This window comes from Notechis scutatus, chromosome 2 (assembly GCF_049901735.1).
Source record: "Notechis scutatus isolate UNSWTSFEM ecotype Mainland chromosome 2, rNotScu1.2, whole genome shotgun sequence".
Lineage (NCBI taxonomy): Eukaryota > Metazoa > Chordata > Lepidosauria > Squamata > Elapidae > Notechis > Notechis scutatus.
The window spans coordinates 14,230,768-14,248,749 of record NC_142010.1 but is presented as its reverse complement, the minus strand read 5'-3'; the positions used below and the strand labels follow the sequence as shown (position 1 = coordinate 14,248,749).

General features: G+C 44.5%; 4 protein-coding genes and 1 long non-coding RNA gene across 5 annotated transcripts in view; 4 read left to right on the top strand and 1 right to left on the bottom strand.

Annotated features, from left to right (window-relative positions):
• LOC148131801 (uncharacterized) overlaps positions 1-363 on the bottom strand; it is a 29,971-nt gene extending 29,608 nt beyond the window's left edge. Inside the window, exon 1 of the long non-coding RNA XR_015747163.1 lies at positions 264-363. This is a non-coding gene — a long non-coding RNA (uncharacterized LOC148131801). The remainder of the gene's footprint in view (positions 1-263) is intronic.
• Positions 1-17,237, top strand: part of LOC113427353 (uncharacterized) — a 256,359-nt gene extending 239,122 nt beyond the window's left edge. Inside the window, 3 exon segments of the mRNA XM_087953560.1 lie at positions 15,374-16,563; positions 16,566-16,703; positions 16,705-17,237. Of these exon segments, the coding sequence (XP_087809686.1) occupies positions 15,374-16,563; positions 16,566-16,703; positions 16,705-17,010 (1,634 nt within the window). The 3' untranslated portion in view covers positions 17,011-17,237.
• LOC113427630 (uncharacterized) overlaps positions 1-17,982 on the top strand; it is a 182,353-nt gene that overhangs the window by 147,302 nt on the left and 17,069 nt on the right. The gene's annotated exons all lie outside the window — the stretch shown is intronic.
• Positions 2,020-2,819, top strand: LOC148131800 (class II histocompatibility antigen, B-L beta chain-like). Its single transcript, XM_087958848.1, has 4 exons — positions 2,020-2,192; positions 2,255-2,283; positions 2,413-2,514; positions 2,752-2,819. The coding sequence occupies exons 1-4, from the start codon at positions 2,050-2,052 to the stop codon at positions 2,817-2,819; spliced, it is 342 nt and encodes a 113-aa protein (XP_087814974.1). The 5' UTR covers positions 2,020-2,049.
• LOC148131799 (zinc finger protein 202-like) lies at positions 8,930-13,388 on the top strand. Its single transcript, XM_087958847.1, has 5 exons — positions 8,930-9,868; positions 10,123-10,237; positions 10,804-10,871; positions 12,507-12,636; positions 13,357-13,388. Exons 1-5 carry the CDS (start codon positions 9,455-9,457, stop codon positions 13,386-13,388), a joined length of 759 nt encoding a protein of 252 aa, XP_087814973.1. The 5' UTR covers positions 8,930-9,454.

The window sequence follows — 17,982 nt, the reverse complement described above, 5'->3', positions numbered from 1 at the left end:
CTTTTAGGATTACCGGATCAGGAACTTGAAATAAACAATTGGAACTTTATTACTGTACAAGCTGAGTGCAGCCAGAATTCTTGATGTGCAAAACTGGAAATATACCTTTATCCCCAAGATTGGAGGTGGTGGACGGAAGAAATGAGGGAGTGGGCTGGGAGGGCGACATGAACTGTTTGGGCCAGAGAAAAGGAAAGATCCAGCTGTGTTTCTACCTGGAAACCACTTCTGCGTTTTGTTCTTGAGGCAGAAGGAAGGGAAACCTATTAGGATTGCTTGTTATAGAAATGTACCAAATTTACTAAGAATGAACAGTAGAAGGAAGAATCATCATGGGGTTGAGACCTTCTTATCTTCCTACACCACAGTTCAGATATGCAAAGGATTGGACATTAAGAAGAACCTCATCATAAATGTGAGTTGACAGGATGCCTGATGAACCAATAAAAAGACTTTGTGTGGATGCTTTGTGGAGTTGATCTGTCTGCTTTGTGCCATCCAAATATTAATATGCAGAACAACCTTATACAAGTAGATAATATAATATTTCATTAAAGATATACTAATCATTCTTGTGCTCAGCAGTTTCATACCATTAAGCATTCAAAATTTCATCTTAATTTATATTATCCCCTATTATGTCCCCCCATTATTACACTTGCCACTATTGCATATATTTTATTTTCTATATATTCCTTTCCCTCTAACATCTCATTTTTACTCAACTTTTCTTTTAGCCCATAATATCAAACTTGTAACATTATAACCTCATCACCTTATATGTATATATAAATAACAAAATATATAATTCATTAAAAATATTATCCCACTACATGGTTATATCTATTAGGCTCTATCAGGCTCCATAAAACATTTTTTCCATATTTTATCTACTAATCACTTAGATCTTACATAAATATTTGTCTATCTTAATCTATTATAAGTTCTTATTTTCATATCTATTACATTTAAATAATTCCTTCTTATTCTAATTCTTAATCCCATCTCAAAATCTATTATATATGTTTTACTACAAATATACCTCATTGTGTGGAGTCTCTCTCTTTTCTACTTCTAATCATTGTTGCTAAGTCTTTCTTTTATATTAATTCGTCATTTCTTTGCTTGTTTACCATTTTTTTTATCATCCTTTGGCTTTTTCCCTTAATCCTTCCTCCATTTATCATTTTCTGATATTTTCTCTCCCATTTCTCAAAGTTTGTACTGTATTTCCCTAACCATTTCATTTATCAGCATTCCCGTCTCAATATCCTGCCTCTATCCATCATTAATATCTCATATTCAGCTCCCTTTTTCTTCTTGTGTTATTTGTTGTTCCTTTTGATCCATTTCACTGGTTTCTCTTTCTTCTAACTCCTCCTCCATCTTTGATCTTTCTTCTTCTGCTGCTGCTACTGTCGCCATTTCTGAATTTTCCTCTATATTCTGTATATTCAGTTCCCAATTCTGGAGATTCTCCTGGACTTCCGAAGAGCAGGTGGCAGTCTCAGCGAGAAGAGGGTCTGTAAGACTTTGGGTTAGTTGGGCCACTTTGGCAAATAAATTTAATAATTAAATGTACTAAATGAACAAACAAATGTGGTATTACACCTGCTTAAAAGTGTGGTTCCATTTTCCATGAGATCCCAAGAATCCTCCGAATCCTGCTCCGTTTGTCCTTCCCATCTTCTGAGTTACTTCTTTCCATCTCCACCACATCTGGCAGAAGCTTCCTTCCACCTCTGGGTGTTTCTAGCGTTTATCCCTGTCGGATTGGCCTCTTTGGGGAATCTTCCTTTTTGAAGACTGCAACTGATCCCAATCAGGAAGGATTTCACTTTTTTCCCTCTTTCAAGATCCCTTTTAATTTCTTGCTGCAATTTACTTTGGAAGATGACTCAAAAGACAGAATATATTCAGGAGTGAAAAGGGATCTTGGCCTGAACTAACCAACTTGGTCTCCTGTTCTGGGTCCTCCTGTGGTTCTCATGGGCCTCATTCTCTTCCTTCCCACCAGCCAAGCCCACCGTCACCATCTCCCCCACCAAGATGGACCCTGCTTCCCCCAACACCATCCTCCTCTGCACCTCCACAGGCTTTTATCCCCTGGAGATTGAGGTCCAGTGGCTGAAGAACAGCCTGCTGGAAGAGGAGGGCGTGGCCTTTTGGGAGGAGCTCCAGAATGGAGACAGGTGATGCTGGAGACCCAGCTCCAGCGGGGGGACATCTACACTTGCAAGGTGGGGCACACCAGCCTGGAGTCCCCCATCACCGACCAGTGGGGTAAGCCCCTCCCCTCCTGCTCTGGGGACCCCACCCTGCCCTGAGAAGGGGGAGAGACCCTCCCTGTGGGGGGGAGCTGGAATGGATCCTCCTGGGGGAAGGTGGGCCTGATCCTCCTGCTCAGGTGAGGCTCCTCCTTCCCCAGGAGCAAACTCTGGATGGGGATCATGGGGGCCGTGATAGGAGTGGCCTTCCTGGCTGTGGGGCTCTTCTACCTGAAGAGCAAGAAAGGTGAGTCTGGGGGACTGGAGGAGAGGTTGTGGGGAGGAGACCATCCAGGGGAGGCTCTCATCAAGCACAGAAGATGGCCAAGAGGGTCTCCTTGAGGAATATCTTTGGGAACTTCTATTCTTGGAGGGGCTCTTAAGGGAAGATCATTCAACCTATTATGAGCTATCAGTGGGGAGGGGAACCCCCTGAGTCCTCCAACCCCTGAAGGGTCCTGATTGGCTCTTTTTCTCCTTCTAGCAATTCCCATCCAACCTCCTGCATCCAACCCATCCAACCTCTTTTTCCCTCATCTCAGCCCCTCCTAAAAGTTATAGATGTTCTTTTTAATATTTTTAAAAATATCTCCTTTCTGTGAATACAGCAGATTTTTGACAATTTGGGCAGCTTTTCCTTACAAAGACTTGAAAAAGTATTGCAATCAAAAACAAAAGCACTCAAAAATGTTAAAATCTTGCTCAGAATTTTTCCAAGTTTTGGGGCATTGCAAAAGGGAAGGGAAGGAGGGAATGGAAGGAGCACCCCAGGTTTACATTCCCCCAGGCATTTTGTAAGCAAGCCCCCCATCCTGTTAGGCTCACTGTGGAGGGGGGTTCCTGGGGGTATTCAGGCATGGGGACAAATTCCACCCCCGTGGCTATTTTAAAAGGGGTGGGTCCCATGTTAATATGCACTGCGGTATTGTGGGCCACTTCAGCAAATGGCAGGAAATCTTCCCAGCTAGATTGCTGATAATTAACACAGCAGCTCAAGTATTGTTCTATCGTTGCGTTAGCTCGTTCTGCAGCTCCGTCCGTACTCAGATGGAAGGTGGAGCTAAGCCCTTGAGAATGATGATCTTATCAACTTCATGAACTCCTTCCAAAACTTTGCCATAAACTGGAGCCCCCCCAGTCTGAGATGATCCTTCTTGGCACCCCATGGAGACTCATTTGAGTTCACTAGTTGGAACCTTGACAGGCTGTTCTTCCTGATCCCCCTTCTCCTTGTGAGAATTCACAGAATTGCTGGCCATGTGACCCCAAGATCCCCCCCTTTTCTGCCACCCCCATCCTGGCCCCATCTTCTTTGTTGAAATGTTTGCAGGGAGGGGGAGGAGGGGGTCCTCCCCTCTTGATTAACCCTCTAATTAAATCAGGAAGAATCCCAGAAGCCACTGAAAATGAAATGGGGAGGAATCCCTGGTCCTTCCCAGCCTTTTCCTCCCTGAAATGGGTAATTTCTCCCTCTATCCCTCCCTGCCTATTCAACCCCGCCCCCTGCAGTGTGAGTCTGCCTTGGGGCTGGGGGTCTGAAAGGGAAGAAAAATTTACACTAATGATGTCTCTTTATATTCTGATTTTCTTCCCCATCTCTTTTTCTGCAGCCCTCATGGATTAATCCTGCTCTCCGATACAAAAGGATTTTTTTTTTCTTTAGTGGCTGATGGCTCTTTGTCCTGTTTGCAACCTCTAAGAAATGGAGGCTGAAGGTGGCAGGTTGGGGGAGGAGGAGGATGGCAGCCTGGACCTTCTCCTGCTGAGACCCCCAGTTTCTTTGGCTCTTTCTTGTGAGAGAGAGGGAAGGGTGAAGAATAAATAATAAAATAATTTTTAATTTATTTAATTTAATTTAATTAATTTAATTTAATTTAATTAATTTAATTTAATTTAATTTATTTAATTTAATTATTAATTTAATTTAATTTTTAATTTATTTAATTTAATTTAATTAATTTAATTTAATTTAATTTAATTTAATTTAATTTAATTTAAATTAAATTTAATTTATTATCCAAACCATTTCATCTTCTAATGTGGCGAAGGTGAAGGTGACACCTGATCTAGACTGTCCCCAGGGATGTTGGGCTGACCTGTCACTCTAGCCCGCTCCTGTCCTGGCTTTGAACCCACAGCAGCTTCATCTCCATCACTTTTCCTCCAAATCCCTTCCCTTTGCTTTGCTATGAAAGAATAAAATTTACTTATAGGAAAACCCTGGAATCCTTCTTTCCTTCCTCTTCCTCTTTCCTGCCCCCATAGGAGGCTCCTCCCGCTGCTGCCTCTGGTTCCACCATCCCGGCTACTTCAGGTCAGAAGCCAGAACTGGTTCGGGAAGAGGGTGGGCAGATCCAGGGAGGGGAAGGGGCTGGACTCCCCTCCTGCTCAGAGGCCCCCTTGTTCTGCTTCCCCTCAAGCCCCCTTTGGAGGAGCAGAATGCCAGCAGGCAGGGTCCTCCCTGAGCACTTGTGGGGAGCCATTGGGGACACCTGAGATTCCTTCTACATTCACCCAGCCATTTGAGCCATTTCTCTCCTTCACAACTAGAGGGTCCTGCAGTTAGGGTCCTAACCTTTTCTTTCTTTCTTTCTTTCTTTCTTTCTTTCTTTCTTTCTTTCTTTCTTTCTTTCTTTCTTTCTTTCTTTCTTTCTTTCTTTCTTTCTTTCTTTCTTTCTATCTATCTATCTATCTATCTATCTATCTATCATTTATTTCTATCTATCGATCTTGATCTATCTCTATCTATCTATTTTTTACAGTATCTATCATCTATCGCTATCTGTCTATCATTTATAGTATCAATCTATCATTTATCTTTATCTGTCTATCAATCACCTACCTATCTATCTATCTATCTATCATCTATCTATCTATCTATCTATCATCTATCTATCTATCTATCTATCTATCTTTTACAGTATCTATCATCTATCGCTATCTGTCTATCATTTACTGTATCATTCTATCATTTATCTTTATCTATCTATCTATCAATCATCTATCTATCTATCTATCTATCTATCTATCTATCTATCTATCTATCTATCTATCTATCTATCTATTTATCTATCTTCTACACTATCATCTATCACTATCTGTCAGACCTCTAAATCCCAAGAAAGAAATACTCAGACTCCATGGTGTAGAGCAGAATTATTCTTTTACTGGAAAATAAAGTGGAACCGACAGAGCCAATTCCGAAACTGAGAAATTGGCGGGTAGAATACATATACAAAGGAATAGAATTGTTCCCCCCCTTCAAAGATCAAATGATTCTTCCAATTAAAACTTCTGAATATGATCATGTGGTCATCTCCAGGTGATGATGAGGCTACTGTCAGTTGACCTTGACATATTTTGATAAAAGTTCGCAGTTGCGCAGAAAGGGATAGAGGCTAGCGAAGAAATGGAAAGTTAAAGAAAGGAATCCCCCCTCCCCTTGCTAACCCAGCAAAGGAATGCAAAACACCTCCTGCCTTCTTCCCCTCCAAGATTCCCCCCTCCCAACGTTTCAAGACAGCCGAAAGAAGTAAAGTGGCATAGCAGCAGAGGAGCAATACCATGTTTCTCACATAATAAGGCCGGGCCTTATTTTTTTTTTGACCCCCGAAAAACCGGCTAGGCCGCCTTTTGGGGTGACTAATTTCCTCCCCCTTGCATCCTCGGGTGGGCGGGTGGCGACAGCTTGGATGTTCGGGAGACCTTCCGCCACCGTTAATTTCCCTTCTCCCTTGCTGCCGTGGCGTTACAGCAATGCCGTGGCGTTTGGCGCAGCCACGTGCAGCCAGTCAGGACTCCTCCCTGCAACCGGAGCCCTGAGGAGACACTTGGCTTCAGGCGCTCCTGTGGCCGCCTTCCTTTGCCTTCGATGGTAAAGTGAATTATTTTAAAACCTCCGCTCATCCTATCAGGGCCGTGCGAGCTGAGCAGAGCCGGGAAAGCAAGCCGCGGGTGTTTCCTGGTTCTGCCCAGCCCGTGCGGCTCTGCGCCCTGGCGGGATGAGCGGAGGTTTTAAAATAATTCACTTTACCTTCGAAAAGGAAGGCGGCACAGGAGCGCCTGAAGCCAAGTATACCAACAACAAAGGCAAATCCTCAAGGTGGGCTGGAGGGAGGTGGCACGTGCCCCCGGGCTGCTTCATTGCAAGGTCCTGACTTGCAGCATCCTGCCGTTGCCGCCGCGTCCTTTTCGCTGCCGCCTCCCTCTCCGACTGCAAAACTCATGTGCTTCGCCAAACGCTCCGAGCGAGGCGAGCTCTTTCATACATAGAGAGAGGGAAAGACACCGGCGTGCTCCGAGAGGCTGGCTCTTTCAAAACAATAAAAATATTTGTAAAACAGGGATCCCCAACCTTTTCGATGCCGCGGCCCGGTTCCGGCATCAGCTGGGCGCGCTGACCCGGTTCGGCGTCAACTGGCGCCGCCATCTTTATATATCTCAAATTTATATAGCCACCCATCTCACAAGTGACTCTGGGTCACATACAACAAAGCTAAAAACAGGGATATACATGAAAGTATTAAAAAAACATTCAAAACAATAAAAATATTTGTAAAAGAAGGAATATTAGGTGAAGAGTCACTTTTTTCAGTGCCATAGTAACTTTGAACAGTCACTAAATGAACCGTTATAAGTCAAGGACTACCTTCTTCAATCTGCTTCAACTGATGGAGAAAAGGACCAGAGATCTCCTATAATCAAGTTGTCAGGAAGGGCCCCTTCTGCCACTTCCAGTGGGCCAGAGGACCTTGTGGCTGCCCCACCTGGAGACTCAGCCATGGAGCAGAGGAGGACAGTCCCTGAGCTGCCCTGGTGAGGAATCCAGGCTTGTTGCCTGCTGGATCCTGGCCAGTTCCTCAATTCCCGCTTCGGAGGAACCTAAAGCTTCAGGCTGAGGAAGGGGAACCCAAGTGCCTTTTCGGGCTGATAGGGGTTGCAGAAACAAACTCTGTGTGTGTGTGTGTGTGTGTGTGTGTGTGTGTGTTGGGGAGGGGTGTCAGAAAGAACTAGGAGAAAATCACAACCTTGCGAGGGAGGGGAAACACCAAAAGCACGAACTCCTCCCCCCTTGAGCTGCAGCCCCCCCAAGACAGATCGGACCCCCCTCCCACTTTCTCCGTTTCTCCGCGGGAAACGACCTCTCCTCCTTCAGGTGAAGTCACAAGGGACTCTGCCCGGAGACCGATGACGCTCACGCAGGGAGAATTGCCATTGGTCCTTCCGCTCGTTCTGGCCCTTCCCAACTCCAAAGTCCCCCCCTCAATTCAGAGCCCCGATTCCTCCTCTGGGGCTGGAAGCATCTGGCCGGGAGACCCCCTTCCTCCGCCCGCCCCCCGTTCACTTCGCATGTGAAGATTCCTGCAGTGGGAAGAGTTTCTGCGCTGGAGGAGAAGCGAGAGGGGCAGGGAAGACTTGGGGGTCACAGACAGACACCCCCCAATCCGAAGGGAAACCGCGGAAACCCTCAGCTAAGCCAGGAAGAGGCGGAGAAGATCTGCAGGGGTCCCTCCTTCTCCAGCAGGATCCTCTTCCCAGCCCGCCCACCCCTTTCCCGGGGGAATCCTCCCCTCAGCTCTCTCGGGAAAGGTGCGAAGGGCCTTGGAGAGCAGGCAGCTCTTTCGGGGTGCGGGGCATAGGAACCCACGACTAGCAGGTGCAACGGAAGAGATTGGATGTGGGGGAATCGCGCAGCTGCTGCCCAAAGGAAGCGCACAAACTTGTAGTTTTATATCAATATAAATGTATTTAACAATCGCAGCGGAGAAGACAGCCAGGAACATCCTGAGGTAAATATCAAACAGCCCACATGCTTTTGTCCATTAGATTGAATTGTCAGGCTGGAATGTTTTTGTTTTTTTTAAAAAATCTTGCACTGGGCTAAAAAGAAAGTCAACATCTTTTATCCCGTTTTTTCTCTTGTATCTCAATCTCAGACTTTCTTTTCCCCTCTTTCTCCTTCCCTTAATTTCCTATTTCTATTTTTCTTTGTGTTTTGTATAATAAACAAATAAGTTAAGATCTCGAGACTCTAGAAAAAGTGCAGAGAAGAGGAACAAAGATGGAGGCTAAAAGATATTTTAAAAAACAGTTGCTGAAAGGAAAAGAAGGATGAGGGGAGACATAGTGGTATCTTCTAATATCTCACATATCCACAAAGATTTCTCTCTTCTCTCCTCTTCTCTCCTCTAAATAAATATAGAAGGGACCTAATGAAAGCGGCGGAGGTGGAGTTGCACTTTATAGATAAGAAATAATCAAACTGCTCTAGAAATGGCACAGAAGAAAGACGAAAACCTCCTTCGAGGCATTTGGGTTCATATAAAAGGGGGAAAGAAGCACAGAAGCCCATCATATCTGCCCTCTCCCTTCCCCCTTTCATGCGCTCCTCTTTCCCGCCCTTTCCACCATTCAGGCCCTTTGTCCTAAATCTACCAGGTGGCAGACTCCACCGAGTGAAGGGAACTCCAGGCGCTTCCCCATTGGACCACTGGAGGGTGAACGGCATGGCTGCCTTTCAGGAGGGGGTGGGGAAAGAAGAAACATCACTTAGCCTTGCCTCTCTAGGACCTCAACTCCTGGGGCGCCAGAGGAGGTGGAGAGCCTGCCCTCCAGATGTGCCCTGGGTGAGGGGGGCTCTTCCCGGGTCTCATGCTCCCCAGCCGCCTTCTCTATGTGAAGGAGGGGGGAGGGTGGGTCTGGCGGAGGCTCAGCAGGACAGGAGAGAAGCTGGGTGAGGAGGAGGAGGAGGCAGAACTCGCACCGGGCTCTACGAGGGCCCGATCCTGTCTCCGGAGGGGGAGAGAAGCGGGGACGGGGCGGCCTTTGCAGCTGCCTCCTTTCCAGCCTTGCTCTGGGGGCCCTGGGCCCTGCGCTGGGAGGAGCTGCTTGGGGCTGCAGGCAGGTTGGGGGTAGGGGGTCCAGGGGCTGAATCCCCCGTTCTGATCCTGGGCGTCGGTTTTTCTCTCCCTCCCAGATCCAGATCCAGAACCTCAGAGCCCTCGGAAGCCTTTGCAAGCCAGGATTTCCTCTGGGGGGGAAGGAAGGAAGGAAAGAAGGAAGAGAGTGGAAGGATTGGCAGGGATCTGTCCTGTGGCCCCAGAAATGGTCCCGTGAAGGAAGAGTCCCCTGGAGACCCCCCAGAGTCCCTGGAGCCCTTTGGAGCTGCTCTGCTGGAGAGAGGAAGGATGGAGACACCCCCTTTGCCTAAGGAGGGGAGCGGAAAAGGCCCCGCGGCTCTTCAGCCTGGGAGCTGTGGGGTGAGCTGGACCAGAACCGGGCAGAAGGTGTTGCAGAAGGGAACCATCCTCCCTTCAGAAGTTCAGCCCTGGAGCTCCATCCAATATCGGGAGGCTGAGGGTCCCCGAGGACTTTGCAGCCGACTCCATGACTTGTGCAGGCGATGGCTGAGGCCAGGAAAGCACAGCAAAGCCCAGATGCTGGACCTGGTGGTTCTGGAGCGGCTCCTGGCTCTCCTGCCCCCAGAGATGGAGGGCTGGGTGCGGGAGTGTGGAGCAGAGACCAGCTCCCAGGCGGTGGCCCTGGCGGAAGGCTTCCTCCTGAGCCAGACGGAGGAGCAGAAGGAGCAGCTCCAGTGGCAGGTGGGAGACTTCAGGAAGCTCGGAAGGAAATAAATAGAGAAAGTGTTTGAATGCTTCACCCCTCCTTCCCAAACTTCTCCCACGTTGATAATTCATGGCAATTCTCCAGTTCTGGTGGGACATTGTTCCATTGTTTTCTCACTCAGCCACACGGATGGATATTGGGGGCTTTGAGGTTGTGTTCCAAGTATTAGAATCCACTTTATTTCTTGTGATGTACATTAATTCTGCTTTTTGCTTCCTCTTATTTGAAGTGCTGCACTGTGGAGATCAGAGATCCTGAGGGAAAGAAGAACCCATCAAGTCCCCCTCAGGAGCTATTTTTCAGGAGGATCCCTTGGGAAGATCAAAGTCAGGACACCTCAGGAGGTAATGGAAGATCCTCCAATTCCCCATCTGTCTTACCTTCCCTCTCTCTTCTCTTCTATAAAATACCAGTGTGAAGCACCTCTGTATGGTTTGCCAATTGCACAGAAGCAGATAGGAAAGCACTCCAGAGGGTTAACGTCATTGCCTAGAGGATCACTGGTTGCTCTCTCCCCTCTTTGGAAGAGCTTTATAGCTCCCACTGCCTTAAGAAAGTTCAAAACATCCTCAAAGATCCATCTCATCCTGGGCACCCTTTTTTTTTTGAACTGTTACCATCTGGCAGACAGTACAGAATAATAAAAACAAGCACAAATAGCTTCTATCCCAGGGTAGTAGCTCTTTTGAATTCTACTATATAGTGCAGTGTTGGTGCAGTGTTGGGGGTTTTCAGTTCAATGTGTGGAGTGCGAAGGATGTGGGTTTGTGTTTATTTTCATGCTCGTGATGTACACTGAAGATGGTGCTTGATTTCATTGTATGAGGTACAATGACAATAAGGTAAACTAAACTAAAACTAAATCATCTCCTATTTTGCTAATTATGCATTTTGAAATTATTCCTTACAGAGAAACAAAGAATGAAATCTTCAGGTTTTTATGACGGAGAGCAACCAGCGGTTGAACCTCCAAATCAAGTAAGAAAGGGAAAAGTTATTAGATTTCTATTCTCCCTTCAGGAAGTGAAGCGGGTGGGCAGAGGGCTCTTTCCTTCTATTCCCCCCTTGTTTGGCCTGGAATATTTTTGTGTTTTTCCACAACATGGAGAGCAGAATAGCAGGTTCAAGTTGCTGTCGGCCAGCATAGTTTTCACTGGTTATCTTGTTCTGCTAGGTTCTCCTCCATCTTGGAGTTTACAAGAACCAATTTTTTAAAGGTCCTTCAAGAAATAGGAATAAACGTACCACAGTGGCAGGAACTGTTAGAGACCCATATATATATTTTTTGGTAATTCCTTGAGTTGGAATTGTGCAAGGCTAATGAACAATAAATAAATACTCATATTGCCACATTATCATTTTTAAATAGCCTTATTTATAACCCATAGTTCAAAAATAAATAAATTGTATTAAAAAACAAAGCAGACTATTAAAATCCAAAGGGAGTGGCTGTGTTGAGCATGTAATCACGGTACTTTGGGCTACAAAATAATTTCCAATCCTCTGATTTGTGCCTCAATTAGGAGACCAAACATTTCCCCTTTGCAATGGCTGAGAAATGACTTTCCCAGGGAATTTTATCTTCTTTCTTTTCTTCCTTTCAGCCAATGGCTCAGACAGAACGATAGATCAGTTGATAGAGAAGTGGGATTACTTTGCTGAAAGGCACTGAAGGTTTTGCAGAATCAATGAAGTTGATAAAACTTCCCCAAATATTTCTGCACTCAAAGCAATTTGCTCACCTAAAATTTGCCTATTTGCTCACCTAAAATTAGGACTTGTGTGACACACAGCCATTTAACTTAGTGCATATCTCTGCTTTGGGAATTTGGGAACAATGGAATGGAATAACAGAATTGGTAGAGATCTCGGAGGTCTTCTAGTCCAACCCCCTGCTCAGACAGGAAGCCCTATAACATATCAGATAAATGGCTGTCCAATTTCTTCATAAACACCACCAGTGTTGGAGCACCCACAATTCTTGGAGGGAAGGCTGATTAATTGTTCTCTCTGTCAGGAAATTTTTCTTTACTTATAGGTTGTTTCTTTCCTTGAATAGTTTCCATCCATTGCTTCTTGGAACTCTGCTATCATGTGTCCCCTAGTCCTACTTTTCATGAAACTAGACATCCCCAATTCCAGCAACCGTTTATATGTTTTAACCTCCAGTCCACTAATAATTTTTGTTGCTCTTTCTTATCTTCTTGATTCTATCCATCTTAATGTAGCCTATTATTCTATTGGAGGTTGGAGGGGGGGCAACTGTAGCATAGTACTGACTCATGTTTAAGTGGTTGTCTACTAGAACTCTGAAATACCTGTTGCACTTACTACACTTGAGCCAGGTATCCGCTATTCTATGCCAGTGCATTTGGTTTTTCTTTCCTAAACGTAGAACCTTACATTTCTCACTGTTGATTTCATTTTGTTAGATGGGGCCCAATCTGTCGATCCTTCTGTATATCTGAGCTTATCTTCTGGAATGTTGGTATTCCTGTCAATTTGGTCTTGTCTGCAAAATTGATGAGTTCCCCTTCTATCCTCTTGTCTAAATCAATGATGAAGATGAACAGATCTTGGAAAGCCTCCGGTTCTGTTTTTTTCCATGTCCAGGAGGGTCTTGTGTCCTTCGAGGAGGTGGCTGTGTATTTCTCTGAGGAGGAATGGTCTCAGCTGGATCTTGACCAGAAAGCGCTGCATTCGGAAGTCATGCTTGAAAACCATAGGAACGTGGTCTCTCTGGGTAAGAGTTTTCTAGTCCCCAATCAGAGTTCAAGAAGAGAAATTATAGTTAGGTTTTTAATTAAAAAAAAAGTAATCAGATATTGTCTCTGGGAAGGAGAAGAAAAGAATGTGGCCTTCTCATGCTCCAAGGAAGGAAAGAGTCAATGTCTCTTTGCTTAGATTCTTTCTGTACCATTTCTTATCTGGATTTTTCCATTTCTATTGGAACTTATCTGTGGAGGCTGAAAAGAATGAGGTGTCTTTTTATGTGTCCTCTTGAGGTCGTGTGAGAGGAGTGTGTTGTCATTTGTCCTCTGAAACTTCCCCAAATCGTGTGAGAACAGAACTTTCATGCTGAGGCCATGGAAAAGCATTCTCCCAGACCAATTCAAGAACAAAGGCCTCAGGCAATGTGACTCAGAGCATCCTAGGGTACAGGTACTCCCCAAGTTATGACTGTTCACTTAGTGACCATTCCAAGTTTTGACCAGACCCCATGTCCTGGGACCCAGTCCCAAAATTATGAATGTTGCAGCACCACGGCCATCGTTCAAGCTTACGAATGACAGCAAAGGCACTGCAACATTCGCCCTACCTATTCCCCCACCCCACCCTGCCTGGACTTATCATATTTTTCAGACTATAAGATGCACTCCCCCGCCCCCAGAAAAACAAAAGTGGCTGGAAATGTCTGTGCATCTTATAGAGCGAATATGGGCCTGTTTTTGGCCTCCTGCAGGACCGGCGGAGGCATCCAGAGGCCAAAGGTAGGCCCATTTTTGGACTGCAGAGTGCTTCTGGATGCCAGGGAGGGCAAAAACGAGTGGGCAAAAGCTATTTTTTTTCTCATTTGAGGTGTATCTTATGGTCCAAAATATACGGTACCTTGCAATGATATGCTGAGTCATCCTTCCTTTGCCTGCTTCAGTGAATTTGCAGAAAAAAGAAGTCTAAAGTAGTGAGAGATACATGAGATTGGTAATGGAAAATCTAGCACTATTGATCTCACATGATCTCACACTACAGTGCTTTAGGCTTCTGTTCTCTGCTACCAAGGCCTGCATGAGATCTAGGGCAAAAGACTTTGCAAAGAGAAGGAAGGGCTCTTCATTTTCAAAGATTTTTGCTCTGGATCTCGTGCAGTCCTCAGTTCTTAAAAGAACACAGGCCTAAAGTACTGCGGTGCAAGATCATGCAAAATTAGTAGCCTGAGATCTTGTACTACTGGTCTCGTGTGATCTTGCACTAAAGTACTTTAGGCCTTCATTCTATGTGAACTGACACCTGCACCAGATCTGGCCAAAGAGCCCTTTCAAGCCAATGAGACTTTGTGGAAGCGAAATAGCCATTCTTGAAGCATCCCAACCTTTCCAGTCTCAGTGCGAAGAACATTTTCAAGACAATGGGAGGCTTCAAGCAAGGGATTTATCTCTATCCTACGGTTAGGCAAGAAAAACCAAAAGTATACATATAGACTGGGTGAAACCAAGCTCAATAGCAGTAACTGTGAGAGGGATCTTGGAGTCTTAGTGGACAACCAGAGAAATATGAGCCAGCAGTGTGCATCAGCAACCAAAAAAGCTATTGCAATCCTAAATTATATAAACAGAGGGATACAATCAAGATCAAGAGAGGTACTGATACCACTCTATAAAGTCTTAGTAAGATCACATCTAGAGTACTGCATCCAGTTTTGTTCACCTCATTATAAAAAAGATGTTGAGAGTCTAGGAAAAGTACAGAGAAGAGCAACCAGGATGATTAGGGGACTGGAGACTAAAGCATACAAAAAACAGTTACAGGAACTTGGCTTGGCTAGTCTAGTAAAGAGAAGGACCAGGGGAGACATGATAGTAGTCTTCCAATTCTTGAGGGGCTGCCACAGAGAGAAGGAGGGGGTCAAGCTATTTTCTAAAGCGCCTGTAGGCCAGACAAGGAATAATGGATGGAAACTAAACAAGGAGAGATTTAACCTGGAAATAAGGAGAAGCTTTCTGACAGTGAGAACAATCAACCAATGGAACACCTTGCCGTCGGAAGTTGTGGGAGCGCCATCACTTGAGACTTTCAAGAAGAGATTGGACTGCCATTTGTCAGAAATGGTGTAGGGTCTCCCGCTTGGGCTGGGGGTTGGGCTACATGACCTACAAGGACCCTTCCAACTCTGACTATCTGTTATCTGTTATGTCTATATCACACCACTGTAGGCATGCAAGCATACAACCTAATGGAATTTCGGAGAAATTCAGGAGGAAATTCACTTTGAACTTTTTCTCCAACATTGTTATCATTTTCATTTCCCTTTTGTTTTGAAGGCAGGAGAATCAAGAATAGGCAGGAGAATCAAGATTCCTGTGAACTGTTCCAAGTGATCAGTGCTAAAGATGGAACAGAGAAGTTTGGAATTCAAATGGAATTAGAAAATCATGAGAGAAACCAGTCAAAGAATTGGACTCAGGAAAGCTTATCTGCCAGTGATGCTCCAATGCAAGACTTTCTTGTCCAAAAAAAGAAAATATGTAAAAAATATCCTGGAAATAGTGTGAAGCTAATCAAAGCTAAAGTACAAGTAAATGAACACTATTTAACCCAAAACAAAGGAGAAGATGCTATAACAAGACACAACGGAGAGAATTCCAATGGGATGTTCTTTCTTTCTCTTGGGAATAAGTTCCTTACATCTCAAAAAGTGGTTGATGCAAAAGAGCAGCCTTATAAATGTTTTGAATATGGAAAATGTTTTAGAACAAGCAGACAAGTTACTATCCGTAAAAGGATTCACACAGGGAAGAAACTATATAAATGCATGGAGTGTGGAAAGACCTTTGCCCAAAGAGGTAATCTTATTTCCCATAAGAAGATCCACACAGGGGAGAAGCCATATAAATGCATGGAGTGTGGAAAGACCTTTGCTCTCAGCAGTAAACTTGAAATTCACAAAAAGATCCATACTGGAGAAAAGCCATTTAAATGCCTGGAATGTGGAAAGATCTTTGCTCTCAGCAGTAAACTTGGTATTCACAAAAAGATTCACACAGGAGAGAAGCCGTTTAAATGCATGGAGTGTGGAAAGACGTTTAATCGTGGCAGTAATCTTAAAAGGCACAAAAAGATCCACACAGGAGAGAAACCATTTAAATGCCTGGAGTGTGGAAAGAACTTTGCTCATAGCAATACACTTACAATTCATGAAAAGATCCACACAGGAGGGAAGCCATATAAATGCATGGAGTGTGGAAATACCTTTGCTCGGAGCAGTGATCTTAAAAGGCACAAAAAGATCCACACAGGAGAGAAACCCTATAAATGCATGGAGTGTGGAAAGACCTTTGCTCGTAGCAGTACATTTACTATCCATGAAAGGATCCACACAGGGGAGAAGCCGTATAAGTGCATGGAGTGTGGAAAGACCTTTGCCCAAAGAGGTAATCTTATTTCCCATAAGAAGATCCACACAGGGGAGAAGCCATATAAATGCATGGAGTGTGGAAAGACCTTTGCTCATAGCAATACACTTACAATTCATGAAAAGATCCACACAGGAGAGAAGCCATATAAATGCATGGAGTGTGGAAATACCTTTGCTCGGAGCAGTGATCTTAAAAGGCACAAAAAGATCCACACAGGAGAGAAACCCTATAAATGCATGGAGTGTGGAAAGACCTTTGCTCGTAGCAGTACATTTACTATCCATGAAAGGATCCACACAGGGGAGAAGCCGTATAAGTGCATGGAGTGTGGAAAGACCTTTGCTCAAAGCAGTACACTTACTATCCATGAAAGGATCCACACAGGGGAGAAACTGTATAAGTGCATGGAGTGTGGAAAAACCTTTGCTCGTAGCAGTACATTTACTATCCATGAAAGGATCCACACAGGGGAGAAGCCGTATAAGTGCATGGATTGTGGAAAGACCTTTGCTCGTAGCAGTACATTTACTATCCATGAATCCATGAAAGGATCCAGAGAGGGGAGAAGCCGTATAAGTGCATGGAGTGTGGAAAGACATTTACAAATGGCAGTAATCTTAAAAGGCACAAAAAGATCCACACAGGAGATAAACCATATAAATGCATGGAGTGTGGAAAAGACGTTTAATCATGGCAGTGATATTAAAAGGCACAAAAAGATCCACACAGGAGAGAAACCATTTAAATGCATGGAGTGTGGAAAGACTTTTGCTCAAAAACATAATCTTATTTCCCATAAGATGATCCACACAGGGGAGAAGCTGTATAAATGCATGGAGTGTGGGAAGACCTTTGCTCATAGTAGTGGCCTTAGAAATCATAAAAAGGTCCACACAGGAGAGAAACCATTTAAATGCATGGAGTGTGGAAAGACATTTACTCGTGGCAGTAACCTTAGAAGCCACAAAAAGATCCACTCTTAATTACCGTACAAGAAGCCACACAGGGGAGGAACCGTTTGCATGGAGTGTGGAAAGAGTTTTGCTTAGAATGGTCATCTTATTTCTCATAAAAGGATCCACACTCAGGAGAAACTGCATAGCAATAGCAATTCCACTTAGACTTATATACCACTCCTGTGTGCTTATTTTTGCGACCTCTGAAGGATGAAAGACTGAATCAACCATGAGCTGGTCAGGATCGAAATCTTGGCTGTCGGCAATTAGCCTGTAGTACTTCATTCTAACCACTGACCTCCATATTCTCTATAGATTTGTATGTGTATATATATTGTGCCTTTCTGATCCCAATGAGGCAAGGTTGAATCCAACAAAATGAAAAAACAAAAAAAGATGTTTAGACTTTGGAGAAAGTGCAAAGAAGAGCAACTGAGATGATTAAAGGCCTGAAGGCTAAAACATACGAAGAACCGTTTCAGGATTTGGGGATGGCTAGTCTACAGAAAAGGACTACGATTGACATGATAGCAGTATTCTAATACTTGAGAGGCTGCCACAAAGAGGAGGGGGGCAATTTATATTCCAAAACACCAGAGAGCAGGACAAGAAACAATGCATGTAAAATAATCAAGGAGAGAAGCAACCTCAAATTAACGAGAATCTTTCTTACAGTGAAGACAATTAACCAGAGGAACAGCTTTCCTTCAGACATTGTGGTTGCTTCATCACTGGACTTTTTAAAGAAGAGACTTTACAGTCACTTTTCTGAAAGAGATCCTGTAGGAATGTCAATAGATCCTGAAATGGTATAGGATCTCCTGCTTGAGCCCAAAGTGCGAATAGGGGCGCCTGCCGCTGAGGACTTGTACCGGGCTTAGGACTTCAGGCACCAGGGCTCCGTCAATTCCTGGATGGACAGAAGGAAAAAGTTGTGTCTCTGAGGGGGTCGTTAAAAAGAAAAGAAATATCTTGCGATTCACTAGCGGATCCAGAAGT

Bases quoted from the DNA above. Each gene is read 5' to 3' on its own strand.
- LOC148131800 (XM_087958848.1), top strand. From the start codon at position 2,050: ATGGACCCTGCTTCCCCCAACACCATCCTCCTCTGCACCTCCACAGGC. The intron at 2,284-2,412 runs GTAAGCCCCTCC...TGCTCAGGTGAG, and splicing joins CCCCATCACCGACCAGTGGG to GCTCCTCCTTCCCCAGGAGC. The intron at 2,515-2,751 runs GTGAGTCTGGGG...TTCTCCTTCTAG, and splicing joins CTACCTGAAGAGCAAGAAAG to CAATTCCCATCCAACCTCCT.
- LOC148131799 (XM_087958847.1), top strand. From the start codon at position 9,455: ATGGAGACACCCCCTTTGCCTAAGGAGGGGAGCGGAAAAGGCCCCGCG. The intron at 9,869-10,122 runs GTGGGAGACTTC...TCTTATTTGAAG, and splicing joins AGGAGCAGCTCCAGTGGCAG to TGCTGCACTGTGGAGATCAG. The intron at 10,872-12,506 runs GTAAGAAAGGGA...TTCCATGTCCAG, and splicing joins CGGTTGAACCTCCAAATCAA to GAGGGTCTTGTGTCCTTCGA.